Source organism: Lepidochelys kempii, chromosome 11 (assembly GCF_965140265.1).
Source record: "Lepidochelys kempii isolate rLepKem1 chromosome 11, rLepKem1.hap2, whole genome shotgun sequence".
In the NCBI taxonomy this organism is placed as follows: domain Eukaryota; kingdom Metazoa; phylum Chordata; order Testudines; family Cheloniidae; genus Lepidochelys; species Lepidochelys kempii.
The window spans coordinates 2,088,492-2,112,232 of NC_133266.1; the positions used below are offsets into that span (position 1 = coordinate 2,088,492).

General features: G+C 61.0%; 1 protein-coding gene across 13 annotated transcripts; it reads right to left on the reverse strand.

The window, feature by feature from the left end:
• Positions 1 to 351: 351 nt before the first annotated feature.
• Positions 352 to 23,525, reverse strand: STK36 (serine/threonine kinase 36). 13 transcript variants are annotated; one of them, XM_073304884.1, is made up of 27 exons: positions 23,449 to 23,525; positions 20,802 to 20,900; positions 19,472 to 19,612; positions 18,814 to 18,891; positions 17,914 to 18,044; positions 17,542 to 17,794; positions 16,680 to 16,773; positions 16,251 to 16,420; positions 15,549 to 15,781; positions 15,313 to 15,418; positions 15,050 to 15,193; positions 14,344 to 14,523; positions 13,926 to 14,023; positions 13,274 to 13,379; positions 12,746 to 12,887; positions 10,956 to 11,083; positions 10,311 to 10,415; positions 9,787 to 9,885; positions 9,157 to 9,251; positions 8,280 to 8,343; positions 7,674 to 7,784; positions 7,370 to 7,444; positions 6,025 to 6,196; positions 4,549 to 4,696; positions 3,712 to 3,871; positions 2,692 to 3,438; positions 1,811 to 2,041 (listed from the first exon to the last, which is right to left on the reverse strand). In XM_073304884.1, the coding sequence occupies exons 2-27, from the start codon at positions 20,883 to 20,885 to the stop codon at positions 1,895 to 1,897; spliced, it is 4,011 nt and encodes a 1,336-aa protein (XP_073160985.1). In that variant the 5' UTR covers positions 20,886 to 20,900; positions 23,449 to 23,525; the 3' UTR covers positions 1,811 to 1,894. The 13 variants fall into 13 exon arrangements, with proteins under 13 accessions (XP_073160990.1, XP_073160991.1, XP_073160985.1 ...); XM_073304885.1 differs by lacking the exon at positions 23,449 to 23,525 and adding an exon at positions 21,287 to 22,155; XM_073304889.1 differs by lacking the exon at positions 23,449 to 23,525 and having other exon boundaries at positions 352 to 2,041; positions 2,911 to 3,438; positions 3,764 to 3,867; positions 20,802 to 22,155.
• Positions 23,526 to 23,741: the final 216 nt, after the last annotated feature.

Here is a 23,741-nt window from a genome sequence, read left to right on the forward strand (position 1 = left end):
GGATGGGCAGGGACACAACCCCATGCTCTGGGTGTCCCTAGCCTCTGACTGCCAGAAGCTGGGAGATGACATAGATCACTCTATGATTGCCTGTTTTGCTCATTTCCTCTGAAGCACCTGGTATTAGCCACTGTTGGAAGATGGGCTGGATGGACCATTGATCTGACCCAGTATGGCCATTCTTATGTAGACTCTTGCAGGGCCCCAAGGAGCCACAAGTTAGAGTATCAGTGATCTAGACTTTCGCTGCTCTGGAACGTTTTTCAGGGTAAAGTTCTTTGGGATCCCTGGAGCCCGTTACACGCTGGCCACACACCAGTTCTGTTCATTTCTTTAAGGGATCCACACACGCAGCAGGAAGCTTTCCCAGGAAGGGAAGAGCCGTTTATTATAATAAATTACAAACGTATATGCAATAGTACAAAAAATGAATCTAGAAAAGTGACTCCAAACCAACGTCACACAAAGTCTCTCTTATAAAAGAGTCACTACAAATGGCTAGAAAATGCAGGTTGGATAAGTCCAGCCAAGGCTTCTATGGACACCCAAATACCACTATGAACACATCGGATCGAGTATGTTCAGACCCACAACATTGAGGTGGTACATGGAACCTCAGGGAGGAAGTGCCTGGCATTGCCCAAATGCGACCCCTCTGGCTGATTAAGGAACGCTAGCAGGTTCCGCAGATGGCATTTGACTGTCCAGTTCTCATCCACAAAGGTGGTGGGTTCCAGCATGATGGGGCACATAGATTAGGAGAAACCTTCAGACTTCAGTCAGAGCCGCAGAGTAGAATCCCCACCACACACTCCAAGGATAACAGGAGAACCGAACCCGTCTTCATGAAGCTGTGCCAGGGAGACAATCTCCAACTTCACTGCAGAAGAGAAGCCCTCAGCAGCTGTGAACAGAATCCTGGACACACCATGAACTCCAATTCTCCTGGGAATCTGATGCCAAGTCTGGCTTGTATCACCTGGACCCTGCAGTTAAACTCTGGAAGTGCAGGGTGAAGGTAAGTATGTGGAATGTGTCCTGGAGAGAGTCCCTGAACCATCAAGGCTTGGTGTTGGGTTTAGTCCATCCAGGATCTGGTTCAATTAAATCTGATCTTGCTGGAGCTCATTCAAGGAGGATGGGGAGAGATGGGGCACTTCTCTGGTGGGAGAGAGACTGACATGGGGAGAGGCCAAAGGCACACTGGATCTTGGGGCTGGATTCCCTGCATGGCTCAACCTAGGTGACCATAAGGTACATCTCAGTAAGCATGAGACCCCTTTTTGAAAGCTGGGTACTTTAGGTTTGGAGGCTTCTTCCCAGGAAGGTGCCTGGAGTCAGAAGAACCTCTAAGTAGAAGCTAGACCTGGTTGGATAGGATTCAGCCTGGAAACGGGGTTGGGTTCATTCATTCCAAGGTGCTCTTGGAATGAAGTGTGGTGGGGGTGGAGATAGTACAAGATGGAACATTAACCAACGTCTGTCCCTGGGGAAGTTTGGGGGGCACCAAATTTGGGGTTGGAGAGATCTCTACGAAAGGACAGGAAAGGGAGTTGCTGGCATGATCTTTCTCAGGACTGGCAAAGAGGGGTCTCTTTGGCGAGCAGGGGTCTGGATCAAGAGGAGGAGGAGTTCTGGTTTCTTTCTCTCACACACCGTATTTCACCCATCTCTGTCTTTATCAGATACGTTTCCTTGACCAACTTTTGTCAGGGTGGTCTCCCCCGACTCCACAGGGACCTGCCATGCTCAGGCACTGCGTTGGTCTCAGGAGATGGGGGTGGTGGCCCCTGTTTCTGGACAGAGTATGGGAGTGTCCCCTGTATTCCGGCACAAAGTGTCGTCCTCAAGAGGCGGGTGGAATGGTCTCTCCCAGAGCAGAGACCTGCTGTTCTCAGGCACTGTGTGTTGGGCGCAGAAGGTGGATGAGCTTCTTGCAGTGATGAGCTGAAGACGGTCGGGGCCTCCCATAGGAACTGGTCTGAGCTTCGCTGATGGAAAGTGCCAGCAGCTTCTCGCTGGCCTTGAGCGACACGAGCACCTGGAACCCAAAGGAGACGACACTCACCACACAGCTAGCCTGGGCTGTGCTGTGTGTTGCCTTAGCCACGTTCCCTGCCAGGGGGCCCTGCCCCATCTACCCTCTTTGCCCGTCAGTCTGCACACATCTCAAAGTCTAAGTCCAGCTTTCTAGGTGACATGTGGAGCTCAGAGCACTTCACAGAATCAGGATAAGAAGATGGAGGGATGGGCCTGAGGGTTCTGGATGCAGAGGGAGGCTGGATGGCGCCTGGTGCAGGAGCATCATTTAGGTTGCCCCCTGGGGCATGAGACTGCCACCCACCTTTCCTGCCCCAGGGGCATGAGGGACTCCCCATGGGAGGACAGCCGGGAATTCCCAGATGGTGGTGGTGAGGGGCACTGGGCCTGGGGCACCATCACCGCAGTCTCCTGGAGCTACAGGACTCTGGTGAACGACCAGCATGTGGGGCGTGGGCACGGTGTGAAACCCCCCACTGCCATCCCTTAACAACAGGCTGGTGCGAGTGGCCGGGCCCAGAGGGAGGCAGAGGTGGGGAGGGAACCGCAGGGGACAGGCCTGGCCGGGGAGCTTCCCCAGGCGGGGAGGGGGATGGACCCTGCTGAAATTCGCCCCTCCCCCCCACTGAAATCTGACTAGGCGCTCCTGACCTGGTGTATCTTTGGCTTCTGGCTGAGGGACCGCAGTGCGACCAATGCTGCCTCCTGCACAGCTGGCTGGGAGTCATGGCAGGCCACTTCCAGCAGGAGATGGGGGGCTCTGCTCTGGATCAGCACGTCCCCCAGTTCCGCTGTCTGCCTGCCCAAGTTCCCCAGAGTGGAGGCGGCATTACACCGGGTTTTGGCCTGGGGGTCGCTCAAAAGCCTCACCACGCCGGGCACGGCTTTCCCTAGGGCGTGCGGAAGGGAGCCGTCCTGGTAGGCAGCATTGCCCACCGCGAAGCTGGCCGACCTGCGCACGCTCTCGTCCTGGTCCGACAGACGCTCCAGTAGGTGCTCCAGCAGGCCCGCCCGGCTCCGCAGCGCCCGGGGGAAGTCCTGGTTGTGACGCAGCAGGTTGCCCACCAGGCTGCAGGCCTTGGCGCGGATCGGGTGCTCCTGGTGGCACAGCAGGTGGCTCAGCAGCTGGTAGGCCGAGTCCGAGCCGCCCAGGATCTTCTGGAGGAAAGGCAGGTGAGCAGGACAGGCCCGGGCCACGTGGGTCAGGAGGGACAGGAGGTCCATTGTGAGCAGAGGGCTGTCCGAAAGCAAGATGGCCGACAGGAAGGCAGTGGCGGAGTCCGAAGCAGCAGCCACCCCCACCAACTGGTCGATGACCCGTTCGTCGGACAGGACGAGGTGGCACAGGAGGCTCATGGGAAGCGCGGTCTCCGAGAAGGGCAGATGGTGGCAGCAGACCTAGAAGCAGGAAAGATGGCAGCTACTGAGAGGACTCGGATGGACCAGGGCTGTGAGAATGGAGGGTCTAATGGAGACAGGCACCACAGACAAGAGGCAGAAATGGGAGGAGAGGTCCACAGGGTTCTGCTTGGCATGCGGGGAGCAAGTTGGGTGGAGGGATCGCGGAGAGAAAGAAAGGGCACATGGAGTCCAGACCGAGAGCCTGGGGCCCGTTCATCACGGCTCCAGAGCCCAAGCCATGGGAGGGAGGGAGGGAGCATTCCTGGGTACCTGGAGGAGATGGGCGGGGATCTCGGCGTCTCTCAGGGCCTTCATGACCCACCTGAAGGTCTCAGTGTCCACGTCCAAGGAGAAGGGGAAGCAGAGCAGCTGGCAGGCCTGGAGCACCACAGCTGGGACCAGCTCGGGGTCACCGTCCTCCCCCACCTGCCTGGGGTCATTAGAGGGGTCAGAGAGGATCAGATGGATGAGCCCCGCAATGCTAGGCCCAGCGGGGAGGTCTGAGTGATTGTACTGTTCCTCAGGGACCATCCGTCCACACTGCGCCTGAGTGGGGCCATCTGCAGCAGGCACACACATGCCAAGAGGGCAAGTTGTGTCCCAGCTGCCCTTAGATTCCGAGATTCCAAGGCCAGCAGGGACCTCTGTGACCATCTGGTCTGACCCCGCGCAGATCCCAGGCCAGAGACCTGCCCCCCAATCACTCCGAGCAGAGCTTTTAGAGAAACACCCAGGCTTGGTGGCAAAACTGCCAGTGATGGCGAATCCACCACAACCCCTGGGAAGTTGTTCCTGTGGTTCATTACCCTCCTTGTTAAAAACGGACACCCGATTTCCAGTCCAGCTTCACTGGACTGTGTTAACCCTTTCTCTGCTAGACCGACGAGCCTGTTCTCACATATTTGTTCCCCATGTAGATACTTAGAGACTGATCAAGTCGTCCTTTGATAAGCTCCATAGACTGGGCTCTTTGAGGCAGGTTTTTGAAGCCTCTTCTCTGCACCTCTCCCAGTTAGCGTGTTCTCTAGATCCCAGTTCCCCTTGGCACCACCAGTCATGAAACCCCCACGTCCCGCCCAGCCAAGCTCCTGACTGGCTGGAACTCACGTCTGCGCCAGGTGAGCCAGGAAGTCGAGGGACAGCAGCTTGGGGAAGGTTGCCATGATGATGCTGTTGGGGTGGGCGAGCTGAAGAAGGCACTGGTGAGGCTCTCGGGTGAAGACGAAGAGGGCCAGGCTGAGGAAGAGCGCGGTGCCTGCAGGGGATGGGGAAATTGGCAGACAGGTGAAATGAGGGGTGAGCAATGAGTCTTGCCCCCCCTCCCCATTCCCCACTGTCCCGGTGCTGGGCGGGTTCTGGGGCAGCCAGGCCGCTCCATCTTGCCTCGCAGGCATGAGGCAGAGTGGGGAGCGCTCCTGCGATCAGGTCTCTACTTCTGCCCGAGACCAGGCAGAGCCAGGGAAGCGTCCGTCAAACCGGGAGACTCCAGAAGAGCTGGCTGGGAACAGGCCTGAGGCAGGCTAGCGACCCTGACTGTGATCTCCTGGAGACGGGCCTGCTGAACGGCAAGCAACCCACCAGGGCTCAGCTGTCCCCTCCTCTCCAGAACAGCTTCCCTGTTCCTCTCCTGCCCCACCCAGCACGGGCAGGGATGCCAGCCCCACCTTGGCAGGAATCGAGGATGTGGCGTAGGCCGGCGCAGTCACTGGCCCCTGCGGCTCCCTGGCTGAGGTCGCTGCCCCAGGAAGACGGGCTGCCACGTTCGACTCAATCTGGATGTCTAAGACACCCACCACCGTGGTCACCAAGCACCAGCCTGAGCCTCATAAGGCCCATGTTAATGTCCCAGGATGCCAAGGGGTGAGGGGGCGCTGGGTATAATCTAGCTACTAATAAACCAAGAGACCAGACTTTCGCTGCCCCCGAGGGAAGGGCTGAACTCAGGAGAGAGGCAGAAGATGCTTGGGCAGATGGCGTGAGACACGTGAAAGACTCCACACCGAGACACAAACCGTCAACTGAAGTTCTAGCTAAGGCACCTATTGGGCCCCAATCATGGAGTATCTGAGCACCTCACAGGCCCCTGGGAGGCAGGGCCATCATCCCCATTGGGCAGCTGGGAAACTGAGGCCCAGAGAGACTAAGTAACAATCTCAGTCTGTGGTGGAGCCGGGAATGGAACCCAGGTCTCCTGAGTGCCAGGCTAACCATTGTGTCGTCCTTCCTCATATTCTTCATCCTTCAAAAATTCACCAGCCGGGCTGCATCTGGGCGCACGTATGAGTCTTCAAAGGAACCTGCCACAGGAGATGCTAATAGGGTCAGGCGGGCCAGACCTCCAGGCTGAGGGAATCCATTCATCTCAGTTGTCTCCATGGGGATTAGCAGGTGAGGAATTATGCTTCCAACATCTCGAGGTGAAGAGCTGCCCCGAGTGAAGGAAGCAGCTTCCACCCCTCATGGGAACCTGCACAAAGTACCCCCGTAGCAACTCCCAGATGTGGGGGATATTTAACAGCCAGAGGGCATTCTGGGATGTGTAGTCTTAGGCCACCGGTGAAAGTGACATTCATTCCTCTCTACCTTGAGGAGAGACGAGGGTCCAGTCTGGCTCCGGAGTGGGCTGGCCTGGAAGTGGCTCCTCGCCCTCCATCACTGGCTCATCGGCGGCCAGGTGGAGCACCATGGCGAAACGGTGCCAGGCGACGTTCCACAGCTCCGAGCTGGCAAACCCCCGCACCATCACCGTGTCGCCCTGGCAGAGGGAGAACGCCGGTCAGTGCGCCATGCCGCGTGGGGCGGAGCGCCCTCGACCCTCGCCACCACCAAGGGGCCAAACCCAGAGTCCTGTAGGCAGCTGGTACTCCCACAAAGTAAGGGCCTGGCCCAGTGGGAGCCAGGGTGGGGTGTCAGAACCTCACCAGATTGGACCACAGCCAGGGGCTCAGACTCTTTCAAGGCCACATCACAATAGAGAGATGGTCTCATGGGTCCCCCCATCCCATTCACTTGCCTCCACCCCCCTCTGACGGGCCAGCCCCCAGCCCCTGCCTCCCCTCCCACTAGCATCTCCAGCAGCTGCTCCCCGGGCGAGTCCCGCGACTAGGGAGTTGGGGGCCCTGCCTGTGCCATCTTAAAGGGGCTGGAGGGTCAGAAGTGCCAAGCACCCTGCTTTGAAACCCAGGCCCCCTCAGGGAGACACCCCCAGATCATGGCTCGCTTTGGGAATGGAGCTGTCAATGTGCTGGGCGTTTTGTCTCCTGGTCTCACTTCACTCCTCTCCCATGGTCCTCCTCCCCCACTGCACCACTCCCAGGGCCATTCCTCTCCCGCTGCGGGCTGGCAGCTCCACACCCATGGGTGGCTCCAGTCCCTGGAGGGAGTTTCAGTCTGGGGCTGGCTGGGGACAAGGAGTGAAGTGCAGATGTGGTTGTCTGGCTCACTGCCCCTCAAAATGGACCCAGCTGAAGGGTCCTGTTCTCTGCACCTACAAGCTCTGTGTTAGACCATGTTCCTGTCGTTTAATAAACCTTCTGTTTTACTGGCTGGCTGAGAGTCACGTCTAACTGCGGAGTTGGGGGGCAGGACCCTCTGGCTTCCCCAGGACCCCACCTGGACAGACTCGCTGTGGGAAGCACACAGAGGGGCAGAGGAGCCTGAATGCTCCGAGGTCGGACCCAGGAAGGGGGAAGCCGGGTGAGCTGTGTGTCCTGCAGACAGGCTGCTCCCCGAGAGGAGACTTCCCCAGAGTCCTGACTGGCTTCATGGGGAGCACTTCCAGAGCATCGCCCAGGGACTCCGTGACAGGGCGTAACCCCAATCCTGTGGATCCAGGACACCTGGGTTTACCCTCGCCCACCCCCTTTAGCCCCCGGCAGCCTCCCGCCAAGGCAGTCCCGGTGCCAGATCCAAGCGGGCAGCGCGGTACCTGGGAGAGGAGCTGCAGCAGGAGAAGCAGGAATCCATCGTAGAGCCCAGCGCCCATGGGTGGGGGCAGGTGCAGCTGGAAGAGAAGTGGGGCAGGAGGGGCCCAGGTTAGCGCTGGGCACTGGGCTCTAGAAGTGGGTGGTTCCAAACACTCCCATGGCATCAGACGGGCCAGACTGGATTAGTGCTGAGCTGCGGGTGACCCGGTCAGGGCGTCCCAGCCTGTCCATCCCCTCGCGGGGGTGCACTGGGGGTTCCTGGCCCTGCCCTCCCACGGGGCAGCCCCCCAGCTGCTCGCCACCTACCTCGGCAGGCGCAGTGAGTGCATTGGTCATGGCCGACATGGCGTCCTCGCACCCCACCTCGATGGCCGCCCCATGCTGTCCGAGCTGAGCCAGCAGGAATCCCGCGGCGCTCTGCAGGGGAGGGGAGAGCTCAGCACCGCAGAGTCCGGGGGTACACACAGCTGGCCACTCCCTTCCTCTGGCACGCCTTCCCCACCCACGGGGAGCTGACGATGAGCACCCCCCCCCACGGGTGTAGGAACAGTCAGCCTGACCCCCTAACCCCCGCCCAGGGAGATCTGAGTGTGAGCATCACCCCCGGGTGTAGGAACCGTCAAACTGACCCCCTACCCCCGTCCATGGGGATCTGTTTTTGACCCCCTCCCCCAAGTGTAGGATCAGCCAGACTGCCCCCACACCCCTCGGACTAAGGGGATTTGGCTGTGACCCCCTCCCCCTGAGTGTGGGAACAATTCCGACTGCAGCTAGCTCCCTGAATGGGAAGGGTTAGGCGGAGATGCAGGGCTCTGCCCATACACAGACGGGGATTTGGCTGTTTCAAGCCAGGTGTGGCCCTCCCAGGACGGGAGCCGATTGGGTGGGGCTGTGCCAGGTGGACGGACTCACCACGAGGGAGAAGACAGCCGACTGGGTGAAGAGCTCGGTGGCGTCACTCACCACCAGGTCCACCCTGAAACACAGCGACCCAGACCCAGGCATCAGGAGAAGCTGGGAAATCGGCCCCCGCCAGGGACTGACTCACCCTACAGAGCTGGGCAAACTGATCACGGACAGCAACCACTTCCCCCAGCACTGAAAGGCAGCCACCTCTGAGCAGCAATGCAGCAGCTGGGTCACAGTATATGGCAATGCTGCTGCGCGGCTTAGGCCAGGAGGTGAAGCAAGATCCCATAATTCAACAAACTGCCAGGGACTTTCGGGAGGCAGAATGAAGCTGCCCAGCTGGCATTTAGCCAAGGCAGGAGGGTCCAGAGCCTGGCTCTACGGAAACCCCACCCCGAGATTAAGGGCTTCATTTCTTGTCTTCTGAGAAAAGTGGTACTGCAGCAACCCAGCGCCCCCCACTGGGGACTGCACTGAACCCCCTACTGAGCCCCGCAGCCCCTATCGCCCCACTGGGGTCAGCGCGGTCTCCGAGGGGAAAGCGCCCCTGCTGAGTCCCACATCCCATGGCCTACAGCCACAATGCTGATGGGCTACTTTGCCGGAGAAGGGTCAACGCAGCTTCCCCTGGGGCAGAGCCAGAGCCTGAAAGGCTCCACGCACGGGGAGATCCAGTGCTAACTGCAGCCCTGCCCTGGCGGGGATCCCACCTAGGAGCAGATCTCTGCAGCAGCAGCCACCAGCCAGGGGCCAGTCGGGGCCACTGGTGAGGAGGAGTGTGGAGTAGACTAGGCCGAAGCCCCCCCAGCTTGCCCCTGTAGGCGCTGAATGCCAGCGTCCCTGCCAAGGCTGGACGCAGGGTGGGGCCAGGCACACTTACCGGGGAGGGGGAGCCTGCAGCTGGAGGGCGAGCAGAGACAGCAGGTGCAGCGATGCCTCGCAGGCTTGCACCCGCAGCCGCTCCCCCATCGGGACCTGCGAAGGGAGAGAGCTCAGGGCTGGGGGCAGCAAGACCTGGGCGCTGGACAGGAGGGCAAAGGCTGCAGGGGATGGGCACCAGGGAATCACTGGGCTGCCCACACCAGAGGCCGAGATGCAGATCTGGAGAATGGTTCCTTCCCCGGTTACCTCCACCCCCCCTGCCCTGCCCCCCCCCCCTTACCAAACCGGTCCCAACTCCTCCCCTGCCAGGCCCTGGCTAACCTCCCTCTCCCCTCCCCCAGATCCCTTTCCTCTACCCCCCACCTTACGCCTTCCCCCGCCCCTCCCCCACAATCCTTGGTACAGTCGTCTCTGCTCATTCTGCACCCCTTGGACCTCACGTCGCCCCAGGTCCCTCTGCCCCTCCTCCCCACAGCCGGTGGCCGAGGGCACGAAGTCCCCAGACCCAGGGCTGGATCTAGCCCGTGCTCTCGGGAGTCAGCAGGAGGGAGGAGCCCGACAGAGCGAGGAGCCCAGCTGTACCCGCGATCCACCCCCTGGGGGTCTCCGTGAGGCGAGAGGGACGTACCTCGCCCTTCACCAGCCGGGCCAGGGAGCTCGGCACTTGCTGCCCCTTGGCCAGGAGCTGGCACAGGCTTTTACTGGCGTGGCCACAGGAGTACAAGACCTGGGGGACAGAGGGACAGCAGAGGTCAGCGTGGGGGACACACAGAGCCAGCAGCCCAGCTGGAAAAGGAGAAGGGGGGAGGAGGTGCCCTGCAGAGACCCAAGACCAGCCTGCAGGCCCTGGTGGGCTCGGTTTCATGGTGACCCCCACATCGCAGGCGGGCCCCAAGGGACACAGTGGGGAGGAGGCAGGACGGCCAAGATCTGCCACCTGAGAGCAGCAGGCCCGTTACTATGTGGCACAGCTGGTGCCATGCGGGTGCCGCGCTGTGAAAGCGACAATCAGCCCGAGCTGACACGCAGCGGGGCCAGGGCTGGATTCGATCTGCAGGGGAGAGCACAGCGGGAGGCCCCATCCCATCGGCCCCACGGAAGCCCACCAAGGGGCAATGGAGGCACGGTGGGGCCAGTCCAGGGACCCGTTACCTTCAGCGCGTTCAGGGAGCAGGCCGGGCGCTCGAGTCCCGCCAGGAGCCTCACTAACAGCTGGCTGTTTTCCTCCGTCAGTTTCTCAGCCACCAGCTGGGCGACCTGTGGGAAATCAGCCAAGAGGATCACAGTCCCAGAGACCTGCTAGCCACCTAAGTGGTAGGGGGCGCTCTGCTGCAGGGAGCAGGGTGGGAGATCTGTAGGGGGCGCTCTCCCCTGGCAGTCCGTGCTGGCCCCATGCCCCAGCATGGCCCTGGGGAACGCTGCATCCCAGACCGCCTAGGACTGGTAAAGACCCTCTCACGCTGCCTCTGCATTAACCCAGCGTCCTGCTCAGACCGCAGCGCGGATAATCGCATTCCCCCTCCCCGAATTCCGCCGTGTGTTCCATTGGCTTCTGGAGCCTCATTTACTCCCTGTCCCGAGCCCCTGCGTGGCACCTGCCACTTTCCACCCCAGAGGTGGCTGCATGCGAGTGTCCCCTGGGCAGCGTCTGTAAAGTGCTCGGGATCCCATGCTCTAGATCAGGCCAGGGGGGTTGCAGATTGCAGCGACCCCGTCACCTCCAGCCACGCAGGATGCTTGCAGGGCACTTTTTGCCTCTCAGCCAGGAAGGAACCATGAGCGGTCTGAGCTCCTGACCTGCTTTTTGGCCTCCTGGCACCCGTTCCGCCCCACGGGGAGGCTGCAGACTGCGGCCAGTGCTGCTGTGAAGACATCTGCCCCACGCTCATGCTGCTCTCGCGCGGCTTTCGCCTCCCTCGCTGGCTCTGGGCAGGGACAAAAGATCGAAGACACGTGCCATAAATATAAAGGGAAGGGTAACCACTTTTCTGTATACAGTGCTGTAAAATCCCTCCTGGTCAGAGGCAAAACCCTTTCACCTGTAAAGGGCTAAAAAGCTAAGGTAACCTGGCTGGCACCTGACCCAAAATGACCAATGAGGGGACAAGATACTTTCAAATCTGGAGTGGGGGGGACAAAGGGTTTTTGTCTGTCTGTGGGATACCTTTGCCAGGAACAGATCAAGGATGCAAGTTCTCCAACCCCTGTAAAGTTAGTCAGTAATCTAGCTAGGAAATGCGTTAGGTTTTTTTTGTTTAATGGCTTGTAAATTCACTGTGCTGAAAGGAATGTATATTCCTGTTTTTGTGTCTTGTTGTAACTTAAGGTTTTGCCTAGAGGGATTCTCTGTGTTTTGAATCTGATTACCCTGTAAGGTATTTACCATCCTAATTTTACAGAGGTGATTCTTTTACCTTTTCTTCAAATAAAATTATTCTTTTAAGAACCTGATTGATTTTTCATTGTTCTTAAGACCCAAGGGTTTGGGTCTGTGGTCACCTGTACCAATTGGTGAGGATATTATTCTCAAGCCTTCCCCAGAAAGGGGGTGTAGGGCTTGGGGGGATATTTGGGGGAATAGGGCTCTGAGTGGCCCTTTCCCTGTACTTTGTCTAAAACACTTGGTGGTGGCAGCGTTTTACCTAATCCAAGGGCAAAGACATTGTGCCTTGGGGAAGTTTTAACCTAAGCTGGTAAAAATAAGCTTAGGGGGTTTTCATGCAGGTCCCCAAATCTGTACCCCAGAGTTCAGAGTGGGGAAGGAACCTTGACAATATGTAATTATGAACAAAGATCGGGGTGCTGAGAGAGAGCCAGATGGACAATTAGTGCACAGGAGCTGCGGGTCAGGAGTGAGGGGCACCAGCAGAGCTGCGTGGGAAGGAGCCCAGGGCTGGGCTAGCAGGGGGCTGCAGGTCAGGATTGAAGGGCACCAGCAGAGCTGCGTGGGGAGGAGCCCAGGGCTGGGCTAGCAGGGGGCTGCAGGTCAGGAGTGAGGGGCACCAGCAGAGCTGCGTGGGAAGGAGCCCAGGGCTGGGCTAGCAGGGGGCTGCAGGTCAGGATTGAAGGGCACCAGCAGAGCTGCGTGGGGAGGAGCCCAGGGCTGGGCTAGCAGGGGGCTGCAGGTCAGGAGTGAGGGGCACCAGCAGAGCTGCGTGGGGAGGAGCCCAGGGCTGGGCTAGCAGGGGGCTGCAGGTCAGGAGTGAGGGGCACCAGCAGAGCTGCGTGGGAAGGAGCCCAGGGCTGGGCTAGCAGGGGGCTGCAGGTCAGGATTGAAGGGCACCAGCAGAGCTGCGTGGGGAGGAGCCCAGGGCTGGGCTAGCAGGGGGCTGCAGGTCAGGAGTGAGGGGCACCAGCAGAGCTGTGGGCGGGAACGGTCTGTTCTACCCTTGGCTCCGATCAGGGCCATCGGTCACGTACTTTCCCCAGCACTAAAACGAGGAACAAAGAACCGTGGGCAGTGACTGCAGCTCCCTGGGGACCCCGCCAGCCCGAGGGGCCAGAGGGAGCCCAGCCACCAGGCAGATGTGGGGCTGCCCCCATCATGGGGGAAATCCCATTCATCCCAGGTGCGGGGAAAGCATTACCTTCCGGAGTGGGCATCTCCAGGGTGGCCCCCTGGAGGAGTGTGTCCAGCAGGGGGCGCTGCTTGGCGAGCAGGTTGGCATAGAAGGGGCCCGACACCCTGGGACTGCTGCTGTCCATGTCCTCACAGAGTAGGGTGAAGCTCTGCAGAGGGACACAGAGGTCCGCAGTCACTGCACGGCTGGGGAGAGGGACGGGGCAGGGAAGAGCAGGAAAGGGGAGGCCATGGACGGAGGCTCCAGGCCTGAGAGGGGAGGGGGCCCCGGATGATCCTGAGCCATGGAGGCTGCTCTGACAGCAAGGGGCTCAGGGCCCGCAGGATTGACCCTGCAGGGCCAGGGCTGGCAGAGGTAGCCACGCCCCAGAGGGGAGGGAGCCAGCCCGGTCTGAGGCAATGGGAGAGACACAAGGAAGGAGCAAGGGGACAGGAAGGAGGCCCCGCGCTGGACGGCAGGAGCCCACAGGAGAGGCCCAGCGAGCGAGCACGGGGCAGTGAGAGGAAGCCAAGCACGCAGGAGGGGCACCGTTACCATGCTGCTCTGCTGGCGGAGCCTCATCTCGATGTCCATTGGCTGGGCCAGCAGCTTGGGCAGCAGGGAGAGGAAGCCGGCAGCCGCCTCGTGGAAAACCTGCAGGCTGGGGGAGGCAGGTGTCGGTGAGGTGAGGCACGGGGGGCCAGGGGTCGCCCGATGAACTGCACGCTCAACCGGGCAACGGGAACAGCTCTCCCCATGGGATCTGCCAGCTGCGCCCTTACTACAGAGCCCCCGGGGGAGGGCAGCCCAGGGAGGCAGGCGTCTGGCTAACAGGCAGGTCAGACCCAACGGAGGTGGCATGGCCCAGTGGGGAGGCCTCAGGATGGGAGACAGGAAGTCTGAACTCATCAGCTCTGCTACTCTGTGGGATCCCGGAGTATCCTTTCCCCCCTCAGTGCCTCAGTTTCCCCACCTCTACAACAGGGGATGATGATCCTGAGTGTCATCCACAAGTGCTCTGAGAGCTCTGCAGGACAACATGCTGTGGGTGGGCCACGTTCAGGTCTTTCCCCCATGCCGCAAGCTCTAATCCCGCAGCGTGGCCCCCAATCCTCAGGGCCCCGGGGCTGGTGGGGAGAAGGGTGGGAGGGGATCTCAGTGCAGTGCCTCTCAGAGACTCCCCCCACCCCGCTGGCGGCCACTCTACCTTCTCTTCCTCCGGCTCCACCCCAGGTGGGAGGCACTGGTGAAATAGGCCGTTGTCACGCCAACAAGGTCCGCCAGCAGCGTGATGCACCAGGGCTGCTGCGGGAGCAGGAAAGAAACCATGTGCCAGGCAGTGCCACTCTGACTGGTGGGCAGCCAAACTGCCCTGACCTATGGCACCCTAGGGCCCTTCCCCCTCTTGCAAGGGGGAGCTAGTCGCTCAGGGTTAGCTCCGGGAGGACGCACACCCAGAGCTGGAGGGGGGCCACAACTTGCCTCCAGAGAGCTCATGCAGTGGTGATGATACAACAGCCTCTAGGGGGCGACACCCCCTCTCCCCCACAGGCCCGCCGCAGCATGTGCAAAACTAGCCTCTGGGGCGGGGGCCACATGCATTCCCAGCACTCCCCCGCGCCCACCTGCTTGCTGCTGGCGCTCTGCAGGATTTGCCCGAGCAGGTGCAGCAGGAAGCGAGGTAAATCCGCGGCCTCGCAGAAGCTGTCCAGAAGCTCTGAGTCACACCTGGCGGCGAGCAGGTTGCCCAGGACACGGAGGGCTGGGCGGAGATGAGACGCTCCCTCCAACATCCCCTCCAGCACCTGGGCACAGAGAGGCCAGAGAAGGGGCCTGTGATGTTGAGATCAGCAGCAGGCCTGGATGCGGGCAACCCGGCACTGGCATGGGCAGCATGTCTGCCAGCCACTGGGCTCCCCTCATCACAGGCTCTGACCCACAGGGGGCGGGGGCGCAGAGCAGGGATCCACCAAACAGGAGAGCTCAGATTTCTGGGGACAGAGGAGGAATTTCCTCCCCTGGATGGGAGGGAGGATGGAGGGATCCAGGTGTTTCCCAGGGTCACCAATGCAGGGGGAGGGGAAGGCTTCCCTGCCTTGCGCTGAGCTCTGTGTCCTAGGTGCAGATGGGGAAACTGAGGCACAGGACACACATACACCCTCTCTCTCTCTCTTTCTCCCCCCTGGGTCCTGCAAGGTAACACGGCCGACAACCAAGTTCAGATCTCCTGCCAGCCAGTCCCAAGCCCTTCCTTGAATAGCGAGCTGGGAATAAGGAACCACGGCAGCCGCTTGCTGCCCCCAGGCCGCTCCCCTGGCTGTCCCCACTCGCCTGCTGGCTGGAGTGCTGGAGCCGGGCCCGGATGCGCTGCTGAAAGGCCGGGTCCCCCAGAAGGCTCAGGGGTGTGCTCAGCTGCATGGCAGAGGCTTCCGTGGCCTCGATCAGATGCTGCCATTCGTCGTCACTATCCAGTTCCTAGGCCAAAGGTCACAAGAGGGGAGATGGCCGCGTGGATACCATCTGATTCAGGGGAGTGGGGCCAACCCTGCCCCAGACCTCCCCAGTGCCCCAGTCCACACCCAGTCACGCCTCACCTCGCTCTCCAGGTGCACGGTCTCGATGCTGCGCCTGCCGTGTGGCCCCGCCTTGCTGTCCACCTCTGGGAACTCCCGCTCGTAATCCTGTGTGATCCGGTGCTCCCTGCCCAAGAAGCAGAGCAGCTAGAGACCTGCCTCATGCCATCTCCTTGCTCACGGGTGCCCCCCAGCCCAGTCCGCCCCCGGAAACCCACAGACCCAGCTGAGCCAGAGCAGTCATCCCTGCCCCTCACCGTGGTGTAGGGGGAGGCTCAGTTGTCTCCCACTCTGTCTCGTTGGGCTCTTCTCCCAGGACGGCTTGGTTCTTGTCTCCAGGAGGGGAGCCCAGAGCGCAGGCTGTCTGCTCCCCCTCCCTGAGGGCTGCCTTCCCAGGGGCTGCTTTGGGTTTGTGCCCTGGACCTCTTCTGGCTGCCTCCTTTTTAGACGGAGTGTCTGCCTTCAGCTGCTCCTGGAAAAGACTGAAGAGCTTCAGCCAGATTATATCTCTGTGTAACTGACCAAGACCCCAGACTCCTGCCTCCACTCCCCTTCATCCAGAGGGGGTCTCTCTCCCTGTAACTGACAAGACCCAGACACCCATCTCCCCGTAACTGACCAAACCCCCCGACTCTCACCCAACCTGAGGGGCCCTATCTGTGTAACTGACCAATCCTTCGGGCTCCTGTCCCCACTCAGTCCCCCCAGTCATCAGGGGATCTCTCTCCATGTAACTGACCAACCCCCCCAGACTCCCATCTTACTCCTGATCCCCTGTGGGCCTCCCCCGTAACTGGCCCAACCACCTCCCGGCTTCACTATCCCTCCCACTTGCTTCTGAGACCTCCAGCTGGAGGGGCCCTGCTCAGTCTCTCGCCCAGCCCCTTGTCAAGTTCCCTCCTAGGCCCCGTGTGTCCCAGTGAGCTTCCAGCGCTGCTGCAGTGACACCAGACACACACCTTCTTCCGGGCCTCCTCAGCCATCTTCTCCCGCGCCTTCCTCAGGATCTTGGACTGGCCACTCCTGGGGGCCAGCGAGTGAGCCTGCTTCTCCTTCAGCACCTGCAGCTCCGGGGGCAGCTTGCTGGTGAAGGGGTTCGCGATTCCATGTTGCTCTGTGTCATCGATCACTGCCGGGAGCCGAGGGGTGAGCCCAGTCAGGGACCACAGCAACCATAACACGGGGTGGAGGGAGCTCCGGGGGCTGGAGGGGCAGGCCACTCTGGAGACTGGCCTGGGCTGGGGGTTGGGGTCTCAAGGGGCATTTGGAGAGAGGGCCAGGCAAGGCAGTTTGCTATTGCTTCTGGGGGAGATGGGGCAGAGGGGGTGGCTGGGCAGCGGGCGGTGATGGTGGCATTGCACCAGGGGGCAGCGAGAGCTGGTACTCACTGGTGACCCGTCCAGCGATGAAGGGATGGTGCAGTAGCTCTGGCCACGACAGGCGCTGGCAAGGGTCCTTCATCAACAGGCCTTGCAGGAAGTTCTGCCCAGGGGCACAGAGACCCATTGTCACACTCACTGCCCCCACAGTTGCTGGCTCTTGCTGGGACACAATGAACTGGGCATGTGCACTAGCCTAAGGAGTAGTCAGGACTCCTGGGTTCTACACCTGACTTTGGGAAGGGAGCGTGGGGTAGAGGATAGAAATGGATGTTTCTGTGAAATGGCTGAAATAGTTAAAAGCTGGCGTACGGCATCTCATCGTTATGCTTCAGAGTTAACGTCCCTTGAGATTAATGAGCCAGTCTGTGACCCTCAGAGCTGCTGTTTCAGGCTGTCTACAGACTCAGGCAGGTGTTGCTGCATCAGATACGCTTCTGTCACCCTGGAAGGGTTTCTTCACAACCATAAGGGCTGGAAGCAATTTGTGTAAACGGAAGCTGAGATTCCAGAGGACGATTCAGCAGCAAGAGGCAGATCCTGCACCGATCGACACACAGAACATGCAGGCCCCTGACTACCCTTGCAGCCAGCTCTGGGGTGAGTCCCCGCAGCCGTCAAACAGCACACAGCAACACCGCTCACCAGGGAAGGAAGTGAAGAATCCAGTTTGCAAGGGGAGTCAGTGGAACCGCTCATGATTCCCAAGCAGGAATTTGGCCTGGACAGCCCATCCCCTGGGAAAGGGGGGTTCAGTGACCTCGCCTGAGGAGGGGATGTTGGAGCCATGCGGGGGTGGGGGGCTGTCTGGAACCAGGCGGCTGTGGCTTTGTGGGGTGCAGTGGAACTGCCCACTCCTCGTCCCCTTTACCTTGAATGAGGGGCTCATGGTTTTGGGCCACTTGATGGGGTCCTTGATGATGAGGCTGACCAGCTGGAAGATGCTGTTGGTATAGAAAGGCGGCGTCCCCACGAACAGCTCATACAGGATGCAGCCCACAGACCACAGGTCGGCCGTGTGGTCGTAGGGCTTCTCCTGCACCAGCTCGGGGGACATGTACAGCGGGGTGCCCTTGATGGACGTCAGCACCATGGTGTTGATGCTCATGGCGCGAGCGAACCTGCTGGGAGAGAGGGAGCCCCTTAATTCTGCCTCCGAGAGCCCCCCCCCTCAGCCCAGGAACCCTTCCACTGCCCCAATGGCCCCAGCTGCCGAGGGCAGGCGAGTTCCTGGGGCCCCTACCCGAAGTCGCAGAGCTTGATGACACCCCCTTTGCTCAGCAGAATGTTCTGGGGCTTCATGTCGCGGTGCAGGATCCGGTGGGAGTGGAGGTAATAGAGGGCAGAGACCAGCTGGGCGGCGATGCCCTGAACCTGAGAGACACGGCAACCCTGAGGGCTCAACGGCCGAGCCTGCATCCTGACCACAGCTCTGCCGGAGCCCCTCACTCCCGACCCGCAGCCCCCTGCTAGCCCAGCCCTGGGCCCCCCACAGCTCTGCTGGCGCCCCTCACTCCCAACCTGCAGCCCCCTGCTAGCCCAGCCCTGCCCACACAGAGCTCTGCCGGCGCCCCTCACTCCCGACCCGCAGCCCCCTGCTAGCCCAGCTCTGGCTGTGCGCACACACTGATCTCTGCTGATGCCCCTGTGTCTCAACCCACAGCCCAAGGCTTTCCACACACCCAGCTCTGCCAGGGCCCCTCAATCCTGACCAACAGCCCCCGGTTATCCAAGTCTTGGGCTTCCCGCCCACGCACAGAGCTCTGCCATAGCCCTTTGATCCCGACCCACCCCTCATCCCTATTCCTGTCCTGGACACAGGGGAGAAGTAGACTGAGACCCAGCAAATTCATGTCACTTGTAGCTTGATTTGAACCCAGCTCGCGTCGAGGTGAAAGGTGAGTTCTCTCTCCTGCTTAGCCAATCAGAGCCTTCCCGCCCCTGCATCTGGGCTCCGATTCCTTCCCCTCTGGAGGGACAGTCCCAGACTAAAGACTCGGCAGTGTCCAGCCAGCTCTGACATCCGCTTGTCTGAAGGAGCAACACTGCCACTTCCTGAAGGACAATGAGCCCCTCACTGCTGCCCTGCCCCAGGCCTGATATGACTCTGACTGGCCCCGATGCGTCAGCGTCAGAGAGCTACCTGGTCCTCTGGCAGATTCCCATCATCCTCCAGGATCTGGAAAAGCTCCCCCTCCGCATAGTCCGTCACCACCACCACCTGCAGGGGGAGGCAGGAAGGGATCGTGGGACCTCAGAGAGTAGGTGCGAACCCCAGCTTTGTCCTGGGGGCCCCTGGGGATGGGATCTCATGGCTGGAGCATTGATGCTGGGAAACCCACCGGGCAAGGACACTGATTCCAGCACGTCTGGCCAGGTCCAGAGACCCAGACTTAGCCCTTGCTCAGACAGCCTCCTACTGGCCCTCCGGAGTGAGGCCTCAGGATTTAGCCCAAGGGGCGAAGGAAACACCCCACTGGGCCCTGGGGAAGGGGAATCACTGGGGAATCCAGCAGTGGGAGACAACGAGAGCTGTGCAGTCCGACCGCGGGACTCACCCGAACAGCGAGGCACAAACCCAGCCGCCGGCAGGTGGGACAAGAAACATGCAGCAGAGTCACTGGAAAGGCCAACGCTTGCTTCTTCCAGCCAGGTACGCCTGCTCTGATGGCGTCGCTGGAAGCGACAGGACCCCTCTAGCACCTGCGGGAAGGGCCCAGCTGCGACCAGCTACGGCTATGCAGGAGAAGCTGTGCAGCTGACAGTGCCCTCACACCCAGGCCCCACACGCGCCCTCTTACCTCCTTGTCAGTCTCGAAGCTGTCGAGCATCTGGACGATGTTGGGATGGTGCAGCCCCCTCATGATCTCAATTTCCCGCTGCAGGTTCTTCAGCTCCTTCTCCGATCGCCCGACTTTGGGGATGAACTTCAGCGCCACCACCTGCCAAAGCAGACAAAGCTGGGAGCTGCAAGCCCGCACCCACCACTGCTCCCACCCAGGCAAGGATCAACAAGTGACTGCTAGGGTGGAAGGCTAAGGCCAGGTCTACACTCCCCTACCACTGCACGTAACCTTAGCACCAGGCATGGATTAAGGGGACTCCAGAGTTTGCTGAGTTTCAGTGTTCATAACTTTTAAAATCTTGAATTGATTTTCTTCCAACATGCTAGATCTCAGCGAGATCTACAAAACAAGCTAGGGTTGAAAAACTACAGTCATTTTAAAGGTATGACGATTTAATGCTGGGAAATTTTGTAAAGTGAGTATGTGAGTGTAGCTAGGCCTGCCCATGTGCAGGGTGCATCTTTCTCTGGGGTTCTGATTTGTAAAAGTAGCCTCGGGTTTCCTGGGCAGAATCTTGCACACACTGAACTGTGCAAATTGTAGCACTTTGTCGCATAACTGCAATATTCTGCTGCAAATCAGGTACCAGCCATCTAAGCGTCACTAACTGCATCCGCAATGAACTGCAGGCAAAACGGTAGGTGAACAATCGTGCCAGTAGAAATGGATGCAGGGTGAAAGGCCTTTCCAAAATCGGTGTGTAAACCTGTAGAATTCATGACAGTTGCAGCTGCACGGGCTCAGTAACCAAGCTGCAAATTGTCAGGAGTTAATCAAAACCCTCATTTTTATCTAGACCAAGCCAAGGTACCAGACCTCAGTGAGATTCTGCCCAGACCAAGTTTCAGATGTTGGTTGCTTTTGCTGCAGCCCTGTCTAAAAGGTACAGGGAGAATCAAGCTGCCGAATTCAGAAATAATCAGAGAAATCTAAAACAAATAAATTTCCCCATCAAGTGCAAACAAAGCCTGGAATGTGTCAGCCCCAAAGAGGAATGTTCCAGAAAGTGCTGAGCATGTGAAAGCAGGGGATTAAAATGGAAACTGTTGTGCAACCTTAAGTACAGTGGAAACTACCAGAGAAACTATCTGGTGCGGATCACACATATGATTGTCAGGGACCCTGGACCTGGAGGCCCAATCACAGAACCCTGAGCTGCATACCAAGAACTCTTCAGCCCTGTGTTATGTTTCCCCCATATGGCCTTTTCCCCAAATCTCACCTGGGTACTGTATTCCCATACCACCCCACTCTTGAGAGAGCCCCTTCCTGGATCTCTCCTCACCTGGGCGCTATATTTCCGACGCCCCTTGTACACCCTCCCGAAGGAGCCTTCTCCAATCATCTCCAGCACGTGGTATTTCTCCATGGTGGGCACACCAGCCTGACAGTGCAAAGTGGCACATTAGAGGCTGTTCAATTCATCTCCCACCTCCTGGGCCTCCCCTTCCCCCTCAGGCCTATGCCAGCTGAGAAGAGGGACAGTGCAATGGTTAGGGCACTAACAAGGAGTTGGGGGACCTGGGTTCAAGTCCCTGTTCTGCCAGACCTCCTGTGTGACCTCGACAAGTCACTGAGGCCCAGATCCTCAAAGGTATTGTTTCAGTGGGAGTCAGGTGCCTAAATATGTTGGAACATCCAGGCCGTCGCCTCTCGGGCTTCAGTCCTGCCATGTAGAAAATGGAGATGAAAGTACCTCCTTATCTCGGGGCGGGGGGGGGGGGAGATAAACACATTAGAGACTGAGGTGATCAAATGCTACGGTGCTACCTAGATGCTTCCCATTGGTCTTCTCTTGGGAGACCTCCAACATCCCATCTCTGGCTGCCCAGTTCCCAGTCTTTCCTCTCCCTGTTCCTCAAGCTCCCATCCTCCTGAGACGTCTCCAGCTCCTCTCATCCAGGTCTCCTGCTTCTCCTTCTGCACTCCAGATTCCACCCCTTCCTCTCCGGCCCTGCTGCCCAAACTCATTCGGGTCACCATTCCCTCTTCCCATGGCCACCAGCCTCCCTCATCTTATTTGGCATCCCACAGCCACACTCCTCCTCTTTGTCCTCCAGCCTGATCAGGTCCTTCTCCCGGCTCCTGGCTCCCTCTTCTCTCTCAGAATTTCACCTCCCCTGTTACTCCCTCCCCTCCCACACCCTTAGCCTTCTGCTCGTTCCCCCGGGCCAAGGTCTGCCTGGCCGCTCTTGTCCCAGCTTCTCGGCTCCTGGGGGCCTGTACATTTGGGCTGGTTCCTTATTTTATTATCAGTTATTTGTACAGCGCCCCGGGTGAGCTCAGCACTTTGCAGATGGGGATGAGGTCAGGGTCCATGCCCTGAACGCAAGCCCCGTGACCGGAACCCCCATGATCATCCGAGCCTCCCCACGCCCCGAGCTGCGCACCCAGGAACCGACATGGCGCTCGTCAGGGTTGAGCCCCCCAGTATGTGCTCAACACCCCGAGTCTCCCCCTGCTGACCCGGAGCCCTGACTCCCAGGTCTCCCTCACGGGGACTGGTTCTGCTGCCCGGAGCTTGGCTGTCTAGGGGCAGGATCTGGTAGGTCAGACCAGATCCTATGGCCAGGATCACCCCTGCCCAGATCACTGCAATCTGCGTATTCACCCCTGGAGGCCGGTTAGTCCCCTCACCGGGCGCAGGCATCCAGCCCCCCCCCGGGGACAGGGATCCAGCCCCCCCCACCGGGCACAGGGATCCAGCCCCCCCCCTGCCGGGCGCAGGGATCCAGCCCCCCCCCCCGCCGGGCACAGGGATCCAGCCCCCCCTTCCTGGACACAGGGATCCAGCCCCCCCCTTCCTGGACACAGGGATCCAGCCCCCCCCGCCGGGCGCAGGGATCCAGCCCCCCCCCGCCGGGCGCAGGGATCCAGCCCCCCCCCGCCGGGCGCAGGGATCCAGCCCCCCCCCGCCGGGCGCAGGGATCCAGCCCCCCCCTTCCTGGGCACAGGGATCCAGCCCCCCCCCCGCCGGGCGCAAGGATCCAGCCCCCCCCCGCCGGGTGCAAGGATCCAGCCCCCCCCTTCCTGGGCACAGGGATCCAGCCCCCCCCGCCGGGCGCAAGGATCCAGCCCCCCCCCGCCGGGCGCAAGGATCCAGCCCCCCCCTTCCTGGGCACAGGGATCCAGCCCCCCCCTTCCTGGGCACAGGGATCCAGCCCCCCCCCGCCGGGTGCAGGGATCCAGCCCCCCCCTTCCTGGGCACAGGGATCCAGCCCCCCCCCGCCGGGCGCAAGGATCCAGCCCCCCCCCGCCGGGCGCAAGGATCCAGCCCCCCCCTTCCTGGGCACAGGGATCCAGCCCCCCCCTTCCTGGGCACAGGGATCCAGCCCCCCCCCCGCCGGGCGCAGGGATCCAGCCCCCCCTTCCTGGGCACAGGGATCCAGCCCCCCCCCCGCCGGGCACAGGGATCCAGCCCCCCCTTCCTGGGCACAGGGATCCAGCCCCCCCCGGGCACAGGGATCCAGCCCCCCCCTTCCTGGACACAGGGATCCAGCCCCCCCCCGGGCGCAGGGATCCAGCCCCCCCCTTCCTGGGCACAGGGATCCAGCCCCCCCCCGGGCGCAGGGATCCAGCCCCCCCTTCCTGGGCGCAGGGATCCAGCCCCCCCCCGCCGGGCGCAAGGATCCAGCCCCCCCCCCGCCGGGCGCAAGGATCCAGCCCCCCCCCCGCCGGGCGCAAGGATCCAGCCCCCCCCCGCCGGGCGCAGGGATCCAGCCCCCCCCCTTCCTGGGCACAGGGATCCAGCCCCCCCCTTCCTGGGCGCAGGGATCCAGCCCCCCCCTTCCTGGGCGCAGGGATCCAGCCCCCCCCGCCGGGCGCAAGGATCCAGCCCCCCCCCGCCGGGCGCAGGGATCCCCCAGGCCGTTCCGCGGTAACAAGCCCCGGACCCGCCCCCCATCAGCGGGACCCGGGATGCGGCCGCTCACCGCGATCGGCCCACCCGCCGCGCGGGCCGTTGGTTGGGCTCCGCCCCGCCCCGCCCCCGGGGTGCCCGCACAGGGGCCTGACTGGATCCCGGCCTCGCAGGCGGGCGGAAAGGCGGCCAGGCCCGGCCCCGGCCCCGGCCCCGACACCCCGCCGCAGGGACCCCGCGGCCCGGTCTGTCCCGGGGAGGGGCCGGCGGAGGGGCTCCAGGCCGCCTCTTTACACAGGCGCCGCCGCAGGCACCGCGCAGCGCCAGGACCCCGAGGACCCGCCGCGCCCGCGTCGCTTAGCAACC